This window comes from Macrotis lagotis, chromosome 7 (assembly GCF_037893015.1).
Source record: "Macrotis lagotis isolate mMagLag1 chromosome 7, bilby.v1.9.chrom.fasta, whole genome shotgun sequence".
Lineage (NCBI taxonomy): Eukaryota > Metazoa > Chordata > Mammalia > Peramelemorphia > Peramelidae > Macrotis > Macrotis lagotis.
Window position 1 is genome coordinate 42,678,705 of NC_133664.1, and position 17,067 is coordinate 42,695,771.

General features: G+C 42.2%; 1 protein-coding gene across 1 annotated transcript; it reads right to left on the reverse strand.

The window, feature by feature from the left end:
• Positions 1–7,757: 7,757 nt before the first annotated feature.
• On the reverse strand, positions 7,758–15,811 carry CLEC3B (C-type lectin domain family 3 member B). The gene is made up of 3 exons (XM_074195869.1): positions 15,582–15,811; positions 10,183–10,281; positions 7,758–8,328 (listed from the first exon to the last, which is right to left on the reverse strand). The coding sequence occupies exons 1-3, from the start codon at positions 15,688–15,690 to the stop codon at positions 7,928–7,930; spliced, it is 609 nt and encodes a 202-aa protein (XP_074051970.1). The 5' UTR covers positions 15,691–15,811; the 3' UTR covers positions 7,758–7,927.
• Between the last annotated feature and the right edge of the window lie 1,256 nt (positions 15,812–17,067).

The following is a 17,067-nucleotide window of genomic DNA, read 5'->3' on the forward strand; positions in this document are numbered from 1 at the left end:
ATTATTTTTCACTACCATGGACAGGAGGGAAGTTCATGACCAAACAAGGGATAGAAAGAATCTTAAAAAAATAAAATAAATAAAAATAGATTTCATGAAATTAAATCATTTTTGTGCAAACAAACCCAATACAGTTAGAAAGGAAAGAAGGAATAAAAACTCTTTACAGTAAATTTCTCTGATAAATATCTCACCCCAGCTATAAAAGGAACAAAAAACAAGGACCATCCCCAGTAGATAATGGGCCAAAAGATATGAATAGGCAACTTTCAAAGGAAGAAATTGAAGCTATCAATAATCTTATGAAAAAAATAACCTTATGAAACAGTGCTGTAAATCACTAGAAAATTCAGATTAAAACAACTCGGATTCTACCTCACATCCATCAAATTGACAAAGATGACCAAAAAAAAGATAATGACAATTGTTAAGTAGTGGGGTCCGGCCATTCTGGAAAGTAATTTTGAGCACTGAGCAAAAAGTCACTAAACTATGTACATACCCTTTTATCCAGCTAATCCTCTACTATGCCTATACCCCAAAGAGATAAAAGAATGGAAAAGACCTAAATGTAAACATTTCCATCTTTTTTTTTCTTCATTATGGCAATGAAATGTAAAATAGTAGGGTGTCTCTCAATTGGGAAATGACTGACAAATTACATTATATAATTGAAATGAAATAGAATACCACAAGAAATGATAATGATGGTTTCAGAGAAACCTGAAAAGACACATATAGACAGAGGCAAACTAAAATGAGCAGAACCAGTAAACAAAAAAGAAATGGTAACATAAAGATAAACACTCCAATCAATGTGGTGACTTAACTCTTCAAAGAATGGTTGCAAAGTAAATCCTGCCTTATTTCCTTGACATGGAGGTGTTGGATAAAAAATACAGAATAAAACATGCACTTTCAAACAGTATTGTGGTGATTTGTTTTGCTCAGCTCTGCATATTGTTACAAAGGCTTGTTTTATTTTTTTCCTTGTGGGAGGTAAAGGGGTGGTCTGGAAAGGACAGAGAAATAAAAGGAAAAAGGATCATTGAATATTTTTTAAGGCATAGAATAGGGGGAAGGCCAAGAAAAATATTGAACAAGCAGAACATCTTTGAATGCTACACATTTCAGTTTATTGAATTTTTTTGAAAAGAATACCCATGATCGATAAAATTACAGTTTGATAAACAGTCCTTTTTTGTTCTGTGTAAATAGAAAATGCTCATTTCTTAAGTTTAGGTAAAAATTAGTTGTTGGGGTTTTTTTTAAGAAGCAGTGGTGGATTGAGCAATAAAAAAATCTTTAAGGCCATCTAGTCCCATGTGACATAAAGGGCTGAACTAGGGTTTGATCTGCTGAGGTCTCACAGCCTTGAGGAAATAAGAACAGGTTGTTAGAAGATGTTGCAACCCTATGCAAAACTGAACCTAGGCACAATTGAGAAGTTAGAAGTTTTGTGTTCAGTGTCTCTAGTCTCCATTTCCATCATGAAACTTCCACCACTCATTAGCAAACCAATCATCAGGCATTTTTTCCTTAATGTGACCCTTCAGTGACTCATTTTTTGGAAGCCTTATCTCTGATACTCTAATTGTGCAGTGTCCTTTGGATGTTTTCCTTCTGGTATCATTAATAAGTTGAGAAAAGACAGCTAGTTAGCAAAGGTGCCTAACCTATGCCTCTGAGAAGGACTAGGGAATTAAGGGCTATAAAATGCTCCCAAGAGGGAAAATTATCTAAAGCAGAGACCGATCAATAGCCTTTCACCTTCTCTTCATAATGTTATGTGCTAGAAATGGATCTATCTAGTTATATGTTAAAAGCCTTTGTTTTCACAGGCAGCTGCACATACCTTGTCCATTGAGCCTCCCCATAATTTGGTAAAGTCATCAGGATAGAGATTTTCATTATACCGACAAAGAAATGTTCAGAGAAGTTAAGGACTTGAATTGAGTCTAAGAAACAGCTAAACTAGGACAAGAATTCAAGGCTTGTTCCATCACGCCCGCCTGTGTACCTGCCCTACAAGTTTTTATTCGAATTTTTTTTAAATTGTGAACTTAATCATCAACCAACTTTGCAAAAGCAGAGAACAGAGAAGAGGGCTTCTCTGTAAAATGAACAGTTTTTTGTGTAGTTTTTTTTTTAAAGAAATATATTATGATTAGGTAGTCGGTATCATACTTCATAATGTTCTGCGGTCTTAAAAAGGCTTTATTCTTGTCTTTTCATGTATCATTGCTCATTAACTCACCTTCCTGTAGAAGCCCTTCCTTGTAAAAATATAAATAGTAGGCAAAACAAATCAACATGTTGGCCACGTGGTTATTAATTCTCTCCCACCCCAAGGGTGGGAGGTGTGTTTCATCATTTGCCCTTTGAGGCAATGATTACTTGGGTCAGAGTCATATTTTTATTGTCATCACCCAAATTGTTCTCCTGATTCTGCTCATTTTATTCTGCAATAGCTCACATGAATCTTTCTCTGTTCCTCTGAATCCATCTTATTCATCATTTCTTATAGTGCAATAAAATCGATTACATCCATAGAACACAATTTGTTCAGCCATTCACCAGCTGATGGGCGCCTCTTTTGTTTCCGCTTCTTTGCTACTCTTGTTCACATGAGTCTTTCCCCTGTCTTAGTCCTCTTTACAGGGTTTACTTGAGAGTTATATTATTAGGCAAAAGAGAATTTGGTTACTTGAGGTACAGAGTTCCAAATGGTTTTCCAGAAGTGTTGAATCAATTTACAAGTCCAGGGAATCCATTAAGTCAATTCACAGCCTACTGGCACAGTGTGTCTTTTCCCTTTTTGTTATCTTATCCTCTTACCCACGGTAGTTTAAAACCCCATTGGATATCTCTTTAGTCAGTTTTTCACCTGCCATGAATTTAATGAAAGATTTTCTCATTAAAACAAGTGATGCACAAGAGTAACGCTGTCACGACTTACTTTGACCAAGTTGTCTGATTGGATTTCATCATATTCAAGTTTGCACAATCTCTAACTTCCTTGACCTTGTGGAGCCTTTCCAGGATCCTTCCCCGCTATGAAGGCACTTAACCAAATTAGCCATGGAGGCCACAGCTTCAGTGCCTTTGAAATACTAGGCCCTTCTGAAGCAGTAGACATAGCTGCATAAGATGTCCTAGTGATCTGGAAAGAAGACCGATCTGTGAGCAGGGTGGACCTGAGTTTTAGTCTCAGCTCTGCCTCCCAGCCCAGCTCTAAAGAATGGACTTTGAGAGTCCTTTGCATGAAGCAATAGCTCACCCTTGTGGTGAAAATCCAAAGTTCCTTTGGCCTGACCAGCCCACTCAGTCCTCCCACAGGGAGTTTTTGCATTATTGACTTCCCTTTCAGGGTTCATTTCATAATGTACACTGCTCTGGTGCTCATCTGGGAAATGAGACGTCCCTGGAAAGACCTAGAAACACTGTCCAGTCCTAGGCCAATAGCAGGCCACTGGTCAAATTCAGAAGCAGACCCAACGTGTCTTCCAGGTCACTTACCTGCCAGCTCTCATTCCCCAACTTTCATGCCTGACCTCCACTATTCTCAACCATTGTGTATCTGTTCACACTAAAGAAAGGAATCTGGCCTCCAAGGGTTGACACTGAAATGCTGCCTCTGATTCTTACTACCTGGGTGACCTTGAACAAATTGCATACAATTTCTGAGCCTCAGTTTCCTTTTCTGTCCGGTCCTGGGTGGTTTCCAAGGTCCCTTCCTGCCCTATTTTTTTGACTTTTTGTAGGACAATGGGGTTAAATGACTTGCCCAAGGCCACACAGCTAGATAATTAAGTATCTGAGGGTAGATTTGAACTTACATCCATCTGACTTCATGGCTGCAGTTCTATCCACTGTGCCACATAGCTGCCCTTAAAGTTTTTAGACTTAGAGGTACATGCATGGTAAAACAAATAAACCAAAAAACCCACTTGCTTGGAGAGGGTCTTAAAAAAGCCAGATTAATTTTCACTTCCTTAAGGATGGGGCTTCAGATACAAAATGATTCATATTAATCGAGGAAGAAATAGTATCTTAAAGTTTACAAAGGGCTTTTCTCACAACCCTGGGGCAAATAGCAGTAGCATCCTTATTTCTATTTCATAGACCACTGACATCTGAAACAGTTCTAGGAAATGTTCTGATCCTTTCCCCCCTGCTTCTTCATTGAAGTAGAAGCCAAATGTTGTTTGTCCTTCATTCTCGAAGAATGACATCAGGGAGGTAATGGAACAATCACATGAATGGTGACATAGTACAGCGCCCCCTCACTCAAATCCCATCTCTGATGTCATGGGCTTCTTCGAGAATGAAGCATAAACAACAGAAGAAGCCAAATGACCACATGTTCCAGAGAACATGTAGAAATGATTCTCGTCCAGCTACTGGTTCTATGTAATAGATGTCTTCAAGCTCCTTTTGATGTGGAGATTCTTTAATTTTTTCAAGAATAATCATCTTGGAAAGAAAAAGAATAAGGGTACAGGAGAGGTAATGGGAGGAGGAAGAGATAAGGACAGGAAAGAGCTATGTTTTAAAATACAGCTACCACCAGAACAATGTACACAGTAATAGCAACACTTTACAATAAGCAACAGTGAATGCCTTCATTCTTCTGGGCAATCCAATGACCCAATACAGTCTTAATTGAACTCATGATGAAAACTGCCATCCATATCCAGAGAAAGAATTGAGGGAATCTGAATGCAGATCAAAGCATTCTAATTTTAACTTCAGTTTTTGTGAAGGCATTTTTTTTTGGTCTGTGCCTTTTTTTCACAATATGAAATGTTTTGCATGATTACACATGTGTAACATTTCCAAATTGTATACCATCTCAAAGAGGGGGGAGGTGAGGGAGGGAGAAAATTTGGAACACAAAATTTTTTAAAATGTTAATTATTTTTACATGTGATTGAAAAAAGTGAAAATTTATTTTTTTTAATGGTTCTATCACTTTGGTCATGAAAAAATGGAAACAAAATAATAGCTGCATTCTTGTCCCTAGTTAGAAATTCTTGCAAGTAAAGGGTGTGTGTGTGTGTGTGTGTGTGTGTGTATGCAAGGTGGGAGGAGAGAAACATGAGGCTGTTTTTGTTTTTTGTTTTGTTTTGTTTTTTAGGTTTTTGCAAGGCAAATGGGGTTAAGTGACTTGCCCAAGGCCACACAGCTAGGTAATTAGTAAGTGTCTGAGGCCAAATTTGAACTCCGGTACCACTGTGCCACCTAGCCGGTCCTTGCTTTTGTTTTTGTTTTTGTTTTTTTTTTTAAATTAGGATCATTATAAGATAGAGAAAGCTTAGAGGTTCCTAAACTTGAGGGTTAGAGGTAGAGGGAGGAATAGGAAATAATTCTAACATCAACATTGCCACCTTCTGTTGACAAGACATTAATGCAAGCAATTTCATTTGATTGGTTGATGGTGGAACAGATTTTATTATTTTTATGAAATTATGCAGAGGCTTAATGGACATGTATGATGAGTTTTAAGAACCCCTGACCATTTCTTAATAGTTTCTGGGACAGGGAAAGAGGTACCAAGTAAGTTTCTGGTCACAGCCTTCCTCCTCTCCCAGTCATTTGAAGGCTGCCATCCTCCCTCATCATTCTTGCATAAAGTCTGCCAATAACAGAACTGATATTTATGTAGTGACTTCTCATCAGTCAGTAAATAGGTAAATAATTATTGAGCACTTACTATCTGCAACCCATTGAGCTAAGCCTAACTGGGCTTGTGAAAGCCCTATAATTTAGTTATGATGATAGGGATGGGACTGGGGACTGGACTTGGGATTTCTTTGATAGACGGAACCTTCCAGAGCAGATTGGCATCTTCACTGCAACTTGGAGACTAACCAGGACACTGAGGAGTTAAGTAACTGATCCAGTTGGTTTTTGACCATTGTTTTTGAAGAGGGCGGTAACATCAGGAAGGTTGACGCCATGACATGCTAATTAATTGTGTTTAAGTGGGGGAAGGGGTGGGTACAAATCACCCAACTTCATTTACTCCTTCCGAGCCATCTGGGTCCAGTGACCCGATATGAATCAGGATGACTGGAGATGACCCCAGATGCAGTGGGAAATCTTGACCATTTTCAACTAAAGTCTTTGTTCCAGGGTCACATAGACAGTATTTGTCAGGAGAACTTGAGCCCAGGCATTCCTAGCTCTAAGGCTGACTCTATCCAGTGTTCCATAAGAGTCAAAAATGCAGGAGGGTAATTGTCAGAGAGGGAGGAAGGGAGGGAACAGAAAGAAGGGGGGGGGAGAAAAGGAAGAGAGAGAGGAGGGAAGGAGAGAAAGAGAAGGGGGAGAAAGAGAGAGAGACAGACAGACAGACTGAGAGACAGAGAGAGACAGAGAGACTGAGAGACTGAGAGAAGTGGGGGGGGGAGACATAAAGGGATGGGGAAGATTTTCATAAAGGAGAAAGGACTGGAGCCAGGCTTTTTCACAGGGAAAAATTTGTGAGGAAAAGGAAGCAGGATTCACTTGTCCTTCAAATCTTACCTGGTAGGAAGGACAACTAGGTGGTGAAGTGAATAGAGTACCATCTCTGGAGTCAGAAGGACCTGAGTTCAAATCCAGACTCAAACACTTGCCACATAAAAACTGCATGACCTTACCTCACATCCAGGCCTGTTTCCAGTTGTCTTGCTCCATATCTGACCACTGGACCCAAATGGCTCTGGAGGAGAAAGTGAGGCTGGGGACTTAGCACAACCCCCCCACCCCCAGCTCGACTTGCTTGTCATGGTTATCACCTCCCTGATGTTATGGTATTCCTTGAGAACGAAGGGCACAACAACATCATTACCTTGTACCATCTACTCCAAACACCTTGAGGAATGGCCTTGATTCTAGAAATGAGAGGTACAACTACCAGGGTTCTCAGGAGCAGAGGGCTTCCCATGCTAGATTCTGACCCTAGTGCATGAGTTGTGAACTCAGCTGAGTGGGAAAAAGAATCTAGAAGAAAGGAAAAAAATTTATCAAAAAAATAAACCCTCTAATTGCAGCAAACTTACCAGATTCCAAGATAAAACATCTCAAACACACACACACACACACACACACACACACACACACACACACACACACGCTTCCCCCCTCCCCTCCCTTTTCCTCTTCTTTCCCCCTTCCTCATGTGACATTTATTCAAGGTGTGTTGATGGTTCCCCAGTTCAAGAACTAATCCCCACACTCTCTAAACCCCCTCATGGTATCTGTAAATAATTCATAATTCATAGCATCCCTTTATCACTCTCCTTCCCCATTTCTCTCTCTCTCTCTCTCTCTCTCTCTCTCTCTCTCTCCTGAATGGGCAGTACATTTCATTTCAGATTTCTCAGAAATGATTCCACAAATCAAGAAGAGAAAGGCAAATCCACAAGCATTATTATGTGGCAGGCAGTCTGCTAAGATCTGGAATACAAATACAAGCAGAAAAATAGCTCCTGCCTTCCAGAAACTTGTTTTCCAATCGGGGGATAACAACAGATAAAAGCTGAAAGGGTTGGAGAAAGTACAGGGGCAGGAACATGTTAGAGAAAGTTCAGAGAGAATTTTTAATCATACTTCGATAAAGGAATAGACTCTGTCTGACTCGATCCCCTGAATCTGGTTTCAGTATAGGCCTAGCACACCTACTTGGTCTGTATGGAAACTTCGGTCCCTTGGTACACCAGGCCTCCCTTCCACCCTGCTCATCAGACCCAGTCAAGGACCAAACCATGTGTTCGCCAAGCTGCAGTGATTTTATTTGCAAATAGATCATTTACAGAGGCTAGAAAGTCTCCTTGGGGCTGAGCATGCTCCCCAAGGCCTATTTTAGCAGCATTCACATTCCTTCTTATTCCTTCCCTCCATTGCATTCTTCCCCTGCCCTCCCTGAGGCTCCAGGAAGTTACACGATCATAAATTGGCAAATGAAGGGCAACCGCTCTTTGCATCTCTTGTCAAACCACTTGCCTGCAGCCACCCCAGACATGGAGGCACAGTTTTCCACCTTCCCACCATCTGGCTGAGGGGTGATCTCTGACTCCCAGTTCTTGTAGCTAATCTTGCTGCCCGTCATGTCCACCCAGTGGCCTTCAGTTGCCATATCATTGAGGCCAAGCCAGATCTCTGCCTCGGTGCTTATGCCCTTGCGTAAGTATTCATAGAGGGAGTCGTTCTCGTCCCCAGTCTGTGGCGTGCTGAGGGTGCCCCCACGAGAGATGCAATCTTCACTAGCTTCATGATAGGTCTTGGCCTGAGGGAAGGCCAGAAAGCACTTCTGGTGGATCTTGGTGCCCTTTAGGCAAACTAGAGGGGGGGGAAAAAGACTCTCAGGGACCTCAAATCAATAGGATCTACCCCCACCCAGCCCCCTGGTTTGTCTTCATTCCTTCATGCAATATTTGTGTAGTGCTTGCTATTCAAGGCATCTATGGACTACTGAGATACCCGGGGTATTTTCTAGAAGTATCTGGAGGACTGAAGGGTTGTCATGTGGAATTAATTGTATTTGTTCAGCTTAATCCAAAGTGTTGAATGGGGAGTCATGAGTAGGAGTTTCAAAGGGACACATTTAGTATAGTTATGAGGCCAACATTTCCTGACAAGGAAACCTATCTGAAAAATGGAACAGTTTCCTGTCCACCAGAAGGCTAGATTACTACTGGTTGGGAAATAGTTTAGTAGCGATTCTTGGATTAATAAGCACTGGGCTTGATCATCACTGAGACTCCTTCAAATCTGAGATTCTAATTCTGTGATCTCCCTGAAGATGGATGGATGGATGGATGGATGGATGGATGGATGGATGGATGGATGGATGGATGAGTGGGTGGCTGTATGGGTATATGGATAAATAGATGGAGAAAGATGGTAGATAGATGATAGATGGATAGTATCACATCCCCTGTATCATACTGTCCCTCAATATAATTCTACATCACCTAGTTCAGGGCTTCTCAACCCAAACTATACCATGGGTTATGATATTTAAATTTGTTAGACTCCTTGCCCTTTGCATTTGTAGTACAGCTATTGCTGAGGGAGAAGGGGAAATCAGAGGAAGGGCCCCTACCAAGGAGAATGGATGCAACCAGGAGTGGGAGGAATCAGATACAGGAAAAAGAAGAAAAAGAAGAATTTTTTTTTAGTTTATAGTTTTCAGAGTAAGAACCTCCTTCTCTCTCTCTCTGTAAAATGTTATTACTTTTTCCTGGGTCTTCCTAGATCCCTGGACTCATATACTCCCACTGAAAGTGAGACAGAGAGTTTGGGGGAGGTGAGTATGGAAAGCCCACAGAAGACTCCCTTTCCTAAGAACCATAGATACTCCACTTTCTCCTCCCACCAACACCAGTGGGTTCCAGCCCCTGACTTCCCCTACCCAGAGGCTGGATCCCAGCATTATCCATTGGCCAAAGGCCCCTTCCTTGACTCTCCCTGTCTGCCTCCAGATGATCTCATTTTAGATACTTTGCATCCCAAAGCCTGAGGCTGCACCCTGATCATGTAGAATGAGCAAGGCCAAAGGAGCACAGTCAGACCCAGAACCCAGGTTCTCTGACCCACAACCATACCTCCCTCTATTCCTTCATAGATATTGCTGGTTTAGTCCCTCTTCCTTGGATTGGTCTCTGCTCTTAGCCTGGAGGCCTCCATGTGTTCTGGAGGCCCAGCTCAGCATTATTCTTGCAGAGTCTCCATGACCATTTGTTGCCATAACTTTCTCTCCATGTGCCCTTTCCATCTCCACCCATGCTACAGTTGCCAGCAATAAAATATTGTTTTAAATAGCTATAATGTGACACGTCAGTAAGAAGCAACTAACTCCTGTGATAAAATCCTGCCAGCCAGCTGGCAGCCTAACTTTCTGCCCAGCCCCACCTAATGTAAGGGGAAAATGCAGAAGAGTTGCTTTGGCTATAAAATATCTGAAGGAAAAAACCAGGTCTGGAAAGAATGACTTCACCTATGCCCACTTCATTTGGCTACAGGACCAGCCTAGTGGAGCCACTTCTATCTGCTTTCTGTAGCAGGACTCTGATTGGTTCCTCCTGTTGCCAACTGGAGGAGAGCGTCCTGGTCAAACATCTCCTGTTTCCATGGATAGAATATGTACAGATCAGGTAGTGCCTAACGGCTCTGGGGTGGGTACCGACTTACTCGTCTGGAGGGCCTGCTGCTCCTTTAATAAAGCTACATCCTGGGCCAAGCTGTCCAGCTGGTTCTTCATCTCTTCTATCACCTTGACATTTGCAGTCTCTGAAAAACAAATCAAGAAACAATAATTGCAGAGCTTAGCAGGGATAGAAGAATCTTCTCTCCACTCCATGTCCACAATGGGGACCTGGGGGAAGATAATAAGGAAACATTACCACCCTTCTATTTCCTTTCTCGCTTAATGGTCCCTCCAGTTTCCCCTTTTTCTCTTCCCATCTAGGGTGACTGTGGTTACACAAGCTAGTGCAAATGTGAATTGTTCGTATCTTAGCAGGAGCACTTTTCTATTCACTTGCTTCAGGAAAGCAATATAACCTATTTGTGAGAGTTTGGTTTCTAGGTATCAGATTGGGGTTGAGAGTTGTAGGGGTAGAGGGGTCTTCCTTATCCCTACTATCTCAGATGGAGAGCTGGGGCATGGGAAATGTGGTCCCCCAAATGGCCTTGGAGACTGTGATTAGACAACGATCACAGTGATGATGATGATGGAACTCTCATCGAGGCTTAGCCATGATCTTACTTGCCTTTGTAAATGACTACTCAGGAATTTGCAGTTTTACCCATACTTTCCACAGATGTACCCCATATGGATTTTGGAATTTAGCTATTGCTTGACTTGGTTGTAGCTATTTTGTTCATTCCATCACAGTGGCTCCCACATCCAATATGTATTCCTGACCTTTGGTCTCCAGTCACCTTGTAGATGATTATAGCATTTGGAGCTGGGAGAGAGTTTAGAGATGCTATTGGAAAAAAACCTGGCCCAAGCCATAGTCACCTGAAAATTCCATCCATAACATCTCTCACTTCGATTGCAAGCCTCAAGTAAGGGCAGAACCCTCTGTTCTCCCTTCGACTTCTAGATAGCTGTCCTTGTTAGCAAACTTTCCTAATAAGGCTAAATCCAGCCCTGACTCTCTTTATACAGATGAGTCTCAGAGAACTTGGTCAGTGGCATAAACAACACATATTAGAATTGGAAGTCAGTTGTACATTTAGATCTCAGCCTCCAGACCAGTGCAGTTTTTTTCTGCACGTTTTTTAGAATGCTCTTGAGAAAACCCTCTGAAACTCTTCTCCTCCTCTCTTGGCTCAAGAACAGAGAGAAAAATATATTTGGAGAGCTTCCTCAGCAGATAACTATCTCTCTGGCAGAGCCCAAGCTTATGACTTTGGGACTTTGGGGGTGTGGCAAGGGCTTTGACCTAGGGTGCTGAATGGTAGAGGGTATGGACAGGACTTGGGATCTTTCAGCTGCTTAGAAACATCTGGAACTTGACCTAGAGTTATCAAGAAGAGAGAGAGGGGCCAGGACCAACCTAGTGAGAATAATTAGTTAAAATGGAAGCTATGTGGTAAAGTGGATAAAGTGTTGGGTTTGGAGTCAGGCAGATCTAAGTTGCAATCCTGCCTAAGAGATTTTTGGATATGGCCTACATATCGGATATGGGCGCCACTGTGATGGAACGAACAAAATAGCTACAACCAAGTCAGGCAATAGCTAAATTCCAAAATCCATGCCTAAGTCTGAGACCTTTATCTCTCTCTCAGCCTCTGGGTTTAATAATACTGCCACTTCATAGATTTGATCCTCTTTTGAGGATCAGAAGAGATAATATATAGGCTCTTGCCTCTACTTCTCCACTACCACTCTTCAAATTAAATGAAGGTGTGTGTTTATTCTGCTTGTGTTAGGTTAAAACAACGACTAATTACACCTCTGTTCTCTGGAAACAGATCTCTGAATCTCCTCTTTTGGGGGCTGGTACCTGTCTCTCCACTTCAGAGTGATATTGCAAGTCCATATATGAGATCGGCTTGTGTCCAGAATGTCCACTTGGACACTGAGTTAGGAAGATGAAGGGTTATGGGTGATGCAAGATGAAGGTGCAGGATTCTCCAGCAGGGCAGTAGGTGGCTCTCCCAGCCCACCTCATTCTTCTCAGAGACTTTTTATGTATTACTAGTTCATGGCTGATAGGGAGAATGAGATTCCCTCGCCCAGGGTTTCTGGGTATCATTGCCAAAGCTCTAATATTATATTGACCTCCACTGCCTTCTCAGCTTAAAGAGCCCCATGGGAGTTCTCAGCAGTTAGGTGGGGACCCTTCTTTCTCAGATTGTCTCCTTTCCTTTTCCTTCTAAAGCAGTCTATAGTGAGCAGATCAGGATCAGCAGATCCCCTCCTGCTGGGGATCAGGAGAGATCTGAATTTAAATCCCACCTGGATGGGATGGTTTTTGGATAAGGTTCCCTTCTCTTTGGGGTTATGTCCATCTACTCCATGACCTCACTCACCATCTCTAGAACTTTCCAAGCCAAAGTGCCCTTCCCTCACCACCCTTCTCTTATATGTGTGGCTTCCCCATTAAAATTTCCATAGGCAGTCAGTCAGCAAGCATTTATTAAGTGTTTATGGTATGCTTGCACTGTGAGATGCAATGTGTAAGCACTGGAGATATAAAATGATAAAAGAAGCCCACAAACAAAAATCCCAATGCTTTCATGTTTTCTAAAAGGGGAGAGAGTGTGTCCACACAAGGGATATACAAGATATGAACAGATGGAAGCTCAATTGAAGGTAGAAACTGTTTGAGCCTTTATAGCTGTCTCTATAGGGTTTAACAGTGTGTGTCATTATTAAATGCTTTTTCATGCATTTATTCAGTCCCTTAACCTATTTGAGCTTCAAAGAGTTTTATGAACATAAAAAGAATTCAGTTTAGCAAGCATTTATTGAATGTTTTTCATAGGCCTGGGGGAAAGAAAGACTAAAAAAAAAGTTCCTGCTCTCAAATAGCTTATATTCTCTTGGGAGAGACTAATTTGAATATAGAAAAAAAATATATTAAGAGTAAATTCAGGAGGGCAGCTTGGTGGTGCAACAGATAGACCCACTGGCCCTGAAGTTATTGAGGACCTGAATGCTTCACATCTAGGGCCATCTCCAGTTGTAATGATTCATCTCTGACCACTGGACCCAGATGGCTCTGGAGGAGAAAGTGAGGCTGGGGACTTAGCACAGCCCCCTCACTCAAATCTAAACTATGTGCATTTCATGGTATCACCTCCCTGATGTCAGAGTCTTCTTCGAAAATGAAGGACACAATATTTCATTTATTCCATTTTAGAGCACTGGCCTTGACGGACCTAAGTTCAAATCCAACTTCAGACACTTGACACTTACTAGCTATGTGACCTTGGACAAGTCGCTTAACCCTGATTGCTTCATGCAAAAAAATAAAGTAAATTCGAAATGATTTAGGTGAGGGGAGAACACTAGTAATGGGAGAATACAGAAAAGACCTGTTGTGAGAAGTAGTCTCTGACCTGCGGTAATAATAACAATAATAATACCTGGGATTTATATAAAGCATGAAGGTTTGTAAAGCATTTTATAAATATCATCTCATTTTATCCTCAGAAGAATCCTGGCTATGAGATAGTATCACTCTCCCTATTGTACTGATGAAGAAACTTAAGGGACACAGAGGTTAAGTGATGTGCCCAGGAACCCCCAGCTAGCTAGTAAGTGTCTGAATCTGAATTTGAGCTCAGATTTCCTAGACTCCAGTCCCACTTTGTGTATAGTAGCTTTAATACTATTCCGTCTTTCTCCACCTTTGTTGCCTTACAAGTTGCTCAGTACATTGGGAGCTCCCTGAGGACAGTGTGTCTTCTGCCTTTCTTGGTATTCCTAGCAGTTATAATAGTTTGTCCTTTGCTCTCAAAGAAGACCCTGACATCAGGGAGGTGATGCCGTGTATATAGACTGGATTTGAGTGAGGGGGGCTGTGCTAAGTCCTCAGCCTCACTTTCTCCCCTGGAGCCATCTGGGTCCAGTGGCCAGATATAAATCAGGATGACTCGAGATAGTCCTAAGTGTCTTGCCCAAGTGTCTGAGCCTGAATTCAAACTCTGGTCCTCCCAACTCCAAGGTCAATGCTCTATTCACTGTGCCACGTAGCACTACAGCTTAATGAATGGTGGTGGGCTCTACATTAAACAGACTTTGAGAGAATGTGGATAGTCACATCCTCTGCCTTGGAAACAGAAAAGATGGGGAAGTAGGCACAAGTCAACTTAGTGAACCATAAACTGCTATCTGTATATAATAAAGAGAAGAGCAGACAGTATTAAGAATATGAAGGGATCTAAGAGCCCGTCCAGGCCAAGCCCCTTATTTTCCATTTGGAGAAACTGAGGTCCAGAGAAAGACAGTGGCCTTTACAAGCCCTCCCCTTCCCTTCTTCTTGCGTGTGACCTTCCCCACCCAGACTGCTCCCATCCTTGCCTCATGTTTACTTGTCATGGCAGGCATTTTTCTCAACAGGAGACCCCACCCTCTCCAGCCCAGATTCCCTTGGCTCCTGCCCTAGCTGGTAACATTAGTTCATTTCCATGGCTTTGAGCTGATGTTGCCACAAACAGAAGATCATGATGGCCCTTGGCCAGATGACTCTGGCTGTGGAGCTGGGGGAAGAGAGCCCTAATTCTCAGCCAAAGCATACCGAACGACTGCTGAGGGAATAGGGGAGAGCTCCAGCCAATTGAAGACACTCTTAGGCATCCCAAAAAGAAAATTCCCCTCTTATTTCAAATATTGTCACCAAACCTTGAGTCAGGACAACAACCAATCTCCTCACACCATTGAAAGACAATAGAAAAACCAGTAGTTTCTTTTTGAGTTTCAAGAATTATGCCCTTTATGAGCTATGTTAGTTATATTAGACACCGAGTAGGTGACTGGGGGTAGGGGTTGCTTTTTGTTCTTATTTTTTTCAGGGCAGCCCTAGAGGAGTAACTCATAATCTTTGACAGTTGTCTGGGATCCTAAGAGGTCCCACAGCCAGGCTGTGTCAGCGATCACTCAACAAGCATTTTTAAATGCTAATATGGACCAGTCACTGTGGGCTTTCTTTGTCCTCGGGAAGCTCACCTTCTAATGGAGAGACAACATACAAAAACTATGTGCATGTAAGCTATAATGTGTAAATGGGAGATAATCTCAGAAGGAAGACAGCTGGGGGTCAGAGAGGAATGCCTCCTGCAGACAGGATCCGAACCCAGATCTGTCACCACTGGATGCCAAAGCTGCCTCTCAACCACATTCTATACTGTGCATTTCTCCAAGGCTAATAGTGGAATCCACTTTTCCAGAAATTTCTCTATTCCATAGACCAGGAACCTCCTTTTCTTTTTAACTTGGCTAAGAAGTCAAATGTACAAAACATCTATTAATAAGAAAATAAAATCAGCACTAAAGGACAAAGGGTGAGGCTTCCCAGCCCAACTGTTAACTCATCTTCCTTGAAGAAAGAGACTAGAAGGCCCATCCTTACCTTTCTTGGCATTGGCTGACTTTTTTACTTTGGTGTTTGGTGGCTCCGAGCCGGCCCAGGGGAAGAGAATGAAGAAACACAGGAGTAGATAGATTCCTTGGAACCCCATACTGCTGGTCCTCCTCCTAGGATGTGAAGGAATGGAATGGCAATGAGCTGGAGAGAGCTTGCCTTCTTAAGGCAGCTGTAATCAAAACCTCTCCATCCAGGAAACCCTTCCAGACTCTGGCTGCTTGCATTCCATTTAAAAGAAGGGGGGAAAAAGAGGAGGGTAAAATCTGCAAATAGACTAAAGTCTGGGACTCGCAGAGCCCAGCCAAACCAAAGAAACTGTGCAGCGGCAACAACTCTTTCTCTATAAAAACAAGGGTTCCTTCTTTCTGGGACTACAAAATATAAACAAATGAGAAATAGTAGCTTTTAGTACCCCCAATGAGGTCTCCCTTAATAAAATGAGAAAAGGATGGATACTGAGGGCTTTCCATTGCTACCAATCTGTTTGCTGCTTCTTAGGGTCAGTGTGGCCAAGTGGAAAAAACGGCAGACGTGGAGTCAGAAGACCTGAATTCAAATTAAGGTCCTCCTATATACTAAATAAAAGTATATAATCTTGGACAAGTACCTGAATCTCTCTAGGTCTCCATTTCCTTTTCCCTAAAACGAGGAGGCTAGAAGACCTCTGAGGCCCCTTCCGATTCTAAATCCATGTCTAGAATTTAGTGATTTGTGAAGCCTCCAAGAAGCAAAACTCTCTGGGAGGTGATGCTTCCACTTATTTTTTTAATTATTGCTATTGACGTCCTCCTTAAGTTTGGCCTCAATAAAGAATTAAATTAAACATGATGTTAACCTCCAGAGTGTGTCCTAATAAGGGACAAACGTTAGCCCCTAGGGTTTGATCTCAACAAAGAACAAAAAGAATTAGGTTAAAATACATACATACATACATATATATATATATATATATATATGCATTTCTCCAAGCTTACTGATTATACAGTGCATGGGGCCCTGGCTAGAAAGCCGAACCCCAAAATAGAGTTCTGGAGAGGGATTCTTTTTTGGGGGCGGGGGTTGCAAGGCAGTGGGGTTAAGTGATTTGACCAAGGTCACACAGCTAGGTTATTAGTGTCTCTGAGGTCAGATTTGAACTTGGATCCTCCTGACTCCTGGGCAGTGCTCTATCCATTGCACCACCTAACTGCCCCAGGAGAGGGATGCTTATACAATTCCACTTCCAGAAGGTGAGATCTGAAAAAGTTGTTCCTGGTTTGTTCAAGGAAGTTGCCTTCAACTCAGGATGGAACTGGATATCAAACATTCCTAGAAGAAACAACGAGGACATATCCCCTTCCCGACTCAGGACCTTGGTGTCTTAACAGTTATGCTAAAGACTTCCACAAAGCATATTGGTGCCATCCAGTGACTGCTGATATAATAGGGAGATTCATGGCTATTATTTGTACAGAGAAAAGCAGGCAAAAAT